The following is an 8,986-nucleotide window of genomic DNA, read 5'->3' as shown; positions in this document are numbered from 1 at the left end:
ATTGTCAGTAAAGTAATTGTTTGTTTGTTTGTTTGTTTGTTTGTTTGTTTAAAAGCAATGTATATTTGTAAATTTCGCCGTTTGACTAACGATCGGTCGAGTTCAGTATATTCATAACCTTTCCTTGTTCATCTATCATTCTTCAAATAATCAAGAGGACTTCTACAATTCTATCTAAGGCATATAACTCCTTTATATCTTATCAGTCAAGATTCTTACTACAAGGTTGTATTCAGTAAAATAATTAATATGTATATATTTATCTTATTGAAATGTATCAATGTAAAAGAATATATGTCAGATCATCTGGCCATAGCTATCCGCTGTTTTCTAGTCAGGTGGTTAGATTACTAGAACATTTGATGACGCAGGACCAATTAAAGGTCTGATGATTGAAACACGTGCAGGCACGGGAACACAGTTTTATCTATATTTGTACTCAGAATTGCCGTGCTCAATACCTTCGCCAAGAAGGTTATGTTTTTCGAAGCGTTTGTATGTATGTATGTATGTGTGTATGTGGATGAATAACATAACTTAAGAAGACATGGATGGATTGTATTAATATTTCATATGTGTGTAGGTCTTAATGAGACCTTGAAAACATTAGATTTTGGGCCCCATAGCGGCTTGTACTGTAGGTACTGTAGCAGAATTTCGGTTTTGACATACGTATATCTGAATATTACATGACAAATATGTACATCCGATTTGTCCTGTCATGTTTCATATGTGTATCATTATTGGTGGAAAATGAAATTTTCTGTGGGATATGTGACATAAGAAGAGTTGGCACTCATACAGAATTAAACCTCAAAAACATGCTTGTTGTCTAAGACTCGATGCTTCCTGTTACGTATTTCCTTGCTCAAGTTCTAGATCAACATGATTACTGTCAATCTATACACTGCAATACTTGTCACCACCATCATTCACATTTCTTGCACTGAATAGTTAATGGGACACATATGGAATATACTCAAACAAAACCAAGTTAAATACTAGTAGACATCGATTCAGTAAAGCCTGTGCTAAAATACTTACATACTATATCTTTCACATGTATATGTACACGAGGTAGTGTTGATCATATTGCGCCGAATGTTTGAAACAGGTTATAGGTACTATCGCGTACAATTGCACTGGAAGATTTTCCTTAAGAGTTCTTTGAATACGGCGCGAAACTTTTTGTTCATGACCCCGTAGATGATGGGGTTCCAGCAGCTGTTGGAGTAGCCCAGCATCAGAGTTGCCATGTCTACCAGCCGCGGGACCGGCGTGGGGGAGAACACCGACCAGAACATAGCCACGCAGAACGGCAACCAGCACAGCGTGAACACCACAATCACAACGACGAAGGATTTTGTCAGTTTTATATCTTCTTCTCGGGCCTTTCTTTTCATAGCTTCTTGGTGTTTTCTTACGATAAGAGCAGACGAGCTTGCGACTGGGGCCAAATCAGGCAAAGGGCTAGAATTTCCGCTTTCATCAACTGATATAGTTGTGATGCTGTCAGCTGTTTTGTTGCTTTGGGAATCGATGTTGATTTGGTGTCTAGAATGAGGCGTAGTCATTATTGGGACTGTCAGAAGATTTGAGCTCGGCTTATTGGGCCTTTCCGTTAAAGGAATTATTTCGTCTTCTGACTGAGATTTGATTGATGTTAAAGATTTGAATCTACCTTGTTGATTTCCATTCATCTGTCCCGTTTCCTGAGGTCGAGTGAAGGCTAACCGAACGGGCGGAGCCTGACTCGACGCCGGCTCGTCTCCTTGTCGGACTCTCCTCCTACTCTCGCGGACGGCCTGGATGATTCTGGTGTAGCAGAAGGCCATGACGGAGCAGGGCCCGCCGAAGCACACAGCCACCATGAAGAAGGTGTAGGACACGCTGGACGGCCAGTTGCAGAAACAGATGGACTGCCCCGGCAGGTAGGAGTACTCCGCCCAGCCGGCTAGCGGAGGCACCGCCAGGAGGATCGAAAACAGCCACACGCCTGGAGGACGGGGGAAAGATACTTCCTGAGTGGACATTGGCATTTACTGACCGGAGCAATCGTTTTCAATGATAGGCATCCCCAAGCAACAAGTCATCAACAATGGTTCATTAAGACGAACGTCACTTTGTTATGGATTGTTCACGATATAATGACAAACGCACAGAGCTGTTCACATTACTTTCCGCTTGCTCTAATGAATTTGCTACTCTCTGTTCGATAGATAAATTTAACTTCATTCTGGGAGGCGATAGCCCTTACTGTGTACAAGCTTAAGTTGGCAAATATATCCACGAATGTTTATACCGTAGAACCAATAGTGTAAATAACATGCTAGATCCAATATGTTGACTTATACATACCTATAGATATCCATATATGTGTGTTTAGGACTACGATTAATTCACTCTCCGATCAGGGAAATATTTAAGCGTGATGAGTAGAGAGTCCTAGAACAATGCATAGACATTGATCCAAAACAAGCCGGAGGCTAACCTCTGCTTCGACAGTACACCCAATTTAAGTCACACACAACTGCACGAAGAACGTATTACTTCTACCACCCATCCGGCATGCTGTATGATCCTAATGTAGATCACACGTACCTACTTCATTAGGTTTTCCGTAGAGGCGAGGCCAAGGAGAACAAAATTTAACATTTGATAATTTGAAAAATCTCTCAACTGTCGTTCAGTCAGAGCTGAACGATCTGCAATGTCTGTGGTTGATATTTCCGTAATCTTAATGACCAATGACATTTTGTCGCTCATGTGTTACCCTAATGTGATCCGGACCAACTGGATATTCTGACATCCTACCTGCAAGCGCCAGCCTCAGACAGGCTCCACATGTCGCTGGAAGTAGTGGACATTGACCAAATAAATAGATAAAATAACACACCAGAAGAGATGTCCTACAGTTTGCGACACTGGGATAGCGTCATTTGGGGCCGACCAACTCCTCTGGTACTGTGTTATATTAATCTCAAAGCAGATCTTGCGATGGCATAAGATAGTATCATAAGCTGGGGAAGAACTCGAAGAAGTTTAGCCGGAAGAGGTGGCCAATGAAACTGCTCTGCCGGCTAAACTTCTTCCCCAGCTCATGATACTATCTTATGCCACCGCAAGATCTGCTTGGAGATTATGTTATATATCTAAAATCTATTTGGCCAATTCCTTTAATTTCCAGCGACATAAGGAGCCTGATAGAGGCTAGATTGTTACACCAATGAGCCGCATTTTTAAACTCGATTGCCTCTTTCATCTTACCTTCAGAAATTTATAGATCAATCTTCTGACGACTCGAGCACAAGATTTATCTAGGTCGTATGTGAATATACGCACGTGTTCAAAATTGTCGTCGATTGTGTGGTTTGAATGCGCAACAAAATGTCAATAGAGGCTGTAGCAATCATCCCCACATGCATAAAGCTAAGCTCCTTGGAGACGGTTAGTACAAAAACAATCCCTTCTCCAAAGGTCAGGATAAGTGCCAGTAATCAGACCTTATAGGCTGAAGAACCCACGCACGATATCTTAGATGAGTCCATGGCAACGATGACAAGTAAAAATACAATAGTAATCTGATTAACATTTGTTCGGTTTTGGAAGTCCTTGGCGAGCTTTGCTCCACTCTAGAAATAGCATCCGTTCGTGAGGGCGGACCATCACTAGTACTGAACTAAGATGGGTATCTGTAATGCCAGGGTCATGCTTCAAACCCGAGGTTCGGCCGAGCTTTTTGAGGAAAAGAACAAACATTGCAGAAATATAATTTCTAAGTTTTGTATATTTGTGTTTTATGTTGTCTTTTAAATCTTAAAACTAATTAAAACTCTCCGCAAAATGCCTGACCGGTCTTGTCTGAAAATCCACCCTAACATATTTACGGGGCTCGTTTACCTGCTCACGTCATCGGCTTATCCCTAAAAATCGCGTGATGATCGGGAGGACACCGGGCGCATTACTAGTATGATAACGAAAATGTCATTTAGAGATCACAGACTGGTAGGCTGGTCGATTTTCCTGCTGTGTGGCAGTGGTAGCAAGACGATTACTTGAAGGGAGTTGAGAGAGAAAGCCCATATAGCGAAAATTCAACACAAAGATACATTTTGAGATGAAACATTTTGCATCTTGAGATTTATCAGAAGCATCTTGAGATGCTTTCAAGGGGACTAGAAAAATCTTGAGATCTTTTCAAAGAATCTTGAGACGAAAAAGATTTCAAGATTCTCATGAAAAATCTCAAGATAGACTCAAAACATGTCAAGATTTAACACAAAATCTGAAGATTTTTGGAATAAATCTCAAGATTTTTCGATTTTCAACGAGGTGTGAAGACTCCCGCTGGGGGTCAATATGATTCGTTGAGTACCAGAGACGTTATTCACAAAATATCAGCTACTAGTATATAAGTTCAAGCTGCAAGAGGCTACAAGCGTTTGTGCAAGTGCTCTTCTCAGTGCAATGATAATCTGCTCCCTTTTAACTGTAGTAAGTAAGAAAACGCAGCCATTTGAAAGATTTTGCTTCAACTAACGCCCACTTACCGGTGATGGTGAGGGCTGTTCCTCTCTTGTCGAAGTAAGTCGGGTACTTGGAGTAGTGGACGATGATGCAGAACCGGTTGACGCCGATGGCGGCGAGGTTCATGACGGAGGCCACGAACGTGATCATGTTGGTGAAGCCGAGCAGGGTGCAGACACCGTCCCCCAGCACCCAGTCTCCCCGCGCCACGGCCGACATCGTGAACGGTAGGTTGAAGGCAGCTACCGTCATGTCCGCCGCACTCAGGCTCAGGATCAGGTAGTTAGCCGTCTCCTTGCGGAGGTTGGGCTTCCAGAGGACGCTCACCCAAACCAGCAAGTTCCCGCAGAAGGCAAAGAAGAAGGCCAGCGCCAAGAGGGAGATCTCCACGACTTTCTCGGCCGTGGAGATGACCAAGGCGGTCTCGTCTGTGCCGTTGGTCGTGGAGAAGTTCCCGTCGATATCAGTACGGTTCATCGTGACAAGGCGGCGAGAGAGTTGCAGGCAGCAGTCGTGTTTGTGGTAAAGCGGCAGGTGTGATGCCTGATAAGTCAGTCTAATTCAGACCTTGCGCCCTGTGGCCAAAGTATCAAGTAGCGCAGTAGTAGTTTACTCGAGACGAGGGAGAACCGCGTCTGCGTCAATAATGTATTTCGTCCTTGATTAAATGCTTATTGTGCATGTGGGCAGCATGTAATTCTGTATGCAGTTTCACATCAATGGTGTGATCATTTTCTCTCAGCACGCGTAGACGGGAAATGCGTGGGGAAGTGACGCCGCCGATGTTTCATACAGTCAGTCAGAAGAGCCTGGGAACCGTAAATAGAAAGAGGAAAAAACACTTAATTTGACACGCAACTCTGCTAGCTTTTCAATTATGATAAACGTTGGTTCGTCCGTCCGTCCGTGCTCAGAGATGTCATAATATGATGACTTCTAGTCACCTGAAAATGACGAAAAGAATAACCAGATTCTAGATACCAGTATCGCAAGTTTTCAGAATGATTTCTCTTTTTTTACTATTTCAATTTTTCTTTCAATACTATAGGCCACATAGCAGCACTAATTCAAGGCATTACAAATGGTGTATTATTTGCAGCCAGTAGGTACCCAATTTTGCTAGAGTAATGAAGCTGTTTTACGTTCTCGAGGCATCTTCTCGAACACGGGACCCCCATTTTACGTCCCTTCCGAAATACCAATTCGTGAATTCTTGGTCAGTTAATTATAAGTTACAAATGAATAATACACGTATACTAGACAACAAATCAACAGGTCGTAAATACGTACCGTTATCCAACTTACTGGTTCCTTTCGGCTCTTCTGACGACACTGATTATCATTAGTTTTACTGGTTCCTTTCGGCTCTTCTGACGACACTGATTATCATTAGTTAATGCTGTTTGTCCCGGAGCGCTATGGGTTACGTTAGGAAAACCGTTCTGAATGTTATCCATGGTAACCAACATGCCTGGCGTACAGATCGGACAGTACGGTGACCCAGCTCCATTCTGCCGTGGAAACGACCATTCACACAGCCGTCATACGCGCCATCTTAGCTGTATCACTAACCTGTGCTCCTAAGCTTGTTGCCTTGTAGACTGTTCTGATATTTTGTGAATAACGTCTCTGGTAATCAATATTTGATAGTATCCTACCCGTCCCGACTGTGCAACTACGTAAGAGTAGCGTGAGCACCGTCACTCAAGGGACGGTATACACCTTCCCTTCTCTAAAAGGACAACCATGGCAAATGGCAAATCTGAAACCCCAGTGGTAAATTTGAAACCCAAGAGGTTAAAATGCTCAATTAGGTAAAAGGCGGATAACTATGGTTGGCGTAAACAATGCGGCGAAGAAAGGTATCATTGTAACGTCTGGTTATGAGCAACATTGGTCTGATTGGTCTCTTGTCCTAGGATCCTAACAAAGCCGCTCCAGGAACCTTTCTGTGATATCTCTATATCACGTGCACAGGGTTGTGAATACGTGGCCTGGGTGCCAGCCGAGAGAGCGGAGTAAAGCTTAGAAGGCTGGCAGCAGGAGCCCAGTGAATATGGGTGGTGTATTGCTTCTGCAAAGACGTTATACTACATGTAATCTGGACCACTGGGGTTGGACCGTTGGTCGCCCAAACCTTGATTTTGACACATCTTTCAGTGGTCTTTTAAAGAGTTCACCACGATCTCCACCACGATACGATGATGTCTCAATCATCTCTCGATGGCTAATGCTCATCAACTAATGCCCTCTGTCCTGTGGAAACGATGCTTAAACCGGTCCAATGGCTTTCGACGTACACTTGTTTGTTTCAACCTACGTACATATCGAAGTAACTTTTGTAACTTTTAATCGTCGCCTCCCTTTGTTTGTTTGTCTGTCCTGGTGTATGTTCCATTTTTTCTTCTTCTTTCAGCTTGTTCCCGGTTAGGATTGTGACCAGAGACTGGTAGGGATGCGAAGGTTAAATTGAGCTAGCCTGTGTCCAAATTTATATTTGTCAGGAAAGTCACAATAACTAACTAAATGGATATAATGGTCTGGTGCTGGCTAAAACGCCGATATTACAACACAAAGTAAACATTTCTCCGTCCCTGATTAATTAGGAATGGTTCAACCGTTATTACCTTCGCCAAGAAGGTTATGTTTCCGGCATCGTTCGTGTGTCTGTGTGTGTTTCTATCAACACCATAACTTGAGAATGCTTGGATGGATTAACTCCATTCTTGGCATGTTAGTAACAGTAGGTCTTGATGAGACCTCGAAATGATGATCTAATTAGATTTTGAGTCCCTAGCGACTTGCTGTGGCGCTGCAGCGGAACGCCCGGTTTTGATATCTCCTGTTCTAAACAGGCTTGTGGTCGGAAAGAAGTTTCACAAGTTTGGGCCCACTAGCAGCTTTCTTTGGAACTGCAGAGGCGTTTCAGTCGCAGACCTTAGAACAGGATTGGTCAAGAAAGCACAAAAGACTTCTCATGTCTTTTGACCCGTAAGTGACTTTGATGAAAACCATTGTAATGTTAGGTAAAATATTCAAATTAGAACTCGGCATACTTAATCCATGAGGGAAATTTATCTTACAACTGTGCTAAATGACAGGAACTTCATACTCGGTACATATGTAACTTGCTTTGAGAGGAACATGAGTGCAAAAATTAACACACTTAGCTCATTAAACTTAATATGAATTGTTGCTTTATCGTTTTTGCCAGTTCTCCCAAGGAATCATCCAGCGAGAGAATGCTGTATATATATGAATTATCCAAAACGATTGACGTAATTTGCATTATTAATGAAGAAATGCTACAATGGCCATGGCCTCTTCAAGAAGGATATTTCAACATATGTGATTTGGAAAAATGGAGCTAAAGAATTCATTTGCAATGATGTAATTTGTAATAGATAAATACATGGCGATGATTTGAGGTTCCAGTAGTTGGTAACTGGGAGACAGCGGTTGGAATTCGGTTTGACTACCGGATATCTCGTTCCGGCCTGTCATTCGGAAGGAACGCACAATGGCGGTCCCGAGCGACGCCAGGCAATTACTAATTGACCACTCATACTTATAATGCAATATGACAACATGTCCACCAATCTACTTCCTCTTCCGTCAAGCTCCTTCCTCTTTCGTCATACTCGAAATAATTGACCATTAGAAGCGTCTTCATAATTGGCGTCTTCACGGATAATGAAGCATTCATGAGTTGAGTGACTGAGATTTGGAACACACATTCATGAGTAATAGTATTATACTTTTTACTTATAGTGCTACTTTCACCTGATCTGTTTGACTTTGAATCCCTTGCTTTGATTTTCTGTATTTCGTTTGGTATCTGCTAACAGATAATTCTATAATCTCGACTTATTTCTTTATGATCTGTAGATCATGTTTAGTTTTGATCATTTGCAGCGTTGTGATTTTCTTGGTGCAGTTTCAATTAATTTCATTTGTTATCATTTTTAAATTGATGTATGTATATTATGTTTCATCATTATCTAGACTATGTACATTACGTTTCATTAATATACCTACTTTGTGACGAAATTTCAGTTGAAAAGCTGCACTGGCTTCTGTTCCCCCTGCATGTTTTATTTTTAATCTATTTATAATTGTTATGAATTGTTGTATATGTGCTGAAAATAAATAAATAAATAAATAAATAATCAAATGAGTTGACCTTGATGAAACGGCGTTACTCATGTTTGATTCATTTGTACCTTCAGCACCGGCGACTAAAATGAAGGAAATGTAAGGAGACGGGCACTGTTTCCATTATAGAAAATATAAAACTTCGACGAAAATTCACCTGATAGAGAAGCACTTTGCCAGACACAATACTGACAAGTGCATAGCGTACGGTGATGCCTTTAGATTCATTGCCTTCTTTTCTCAGAAATAACGACGACGGCTGATGTCCGCGTTATCAGCGGAAACAATCAATGTACAACATGTT

At 42.0% G+C, this 8,986-nt stretch overlaps 1 protein-coding gene across 1 annotated transcript; it reads right to left on the bottom strand.

Moving 5' to 3' along the window:
* Positions 1 to 251: 251 nt before the first annotated feature.
* On the bottom strand, positions 252 to 6,110 carry LOC118426475 (D(2) dopamine receptor-like). The gene is made up of 2 exons (XM_035835906.1): positions 4,551 to 6,110; positions 252 to 1,996 (listed from the first exon to the last, which is right to left on the bottom strand). Exons 1-2 carry the CDS (start codon positions 5,002 to 5,004, stop codon positions 1,125 to 1,127), a joined length of 1,326 nt encoding a protein of 441 aa, XP_035691799.1. The 5' UTR covers positions 5,005 to 6,110; the 3' UTR covers positions 252 to 1,124.
* Between the last annotated feature and the right edge of the window lie 2,876 nt (positions 6,111 to 8,986).

Source organism: Branchiostoma floridae, chromosome 11 (assembly GCF_000003815.2).
Source record: "Branchiostoma floridae strain S238N-H82 chromosome 11, Bfl_VNyyK, whole genome shotgun sequence".
NCBI lineage: Eukaryota > Metazoa > Chordata > Leptocardii > Amphioxiformes > Branchiostomatidae > Branchiostoma > Branchiostoma floridae.
This window is presented reverse-complemented; position numbering and strand designations above follow the sequence as displayed.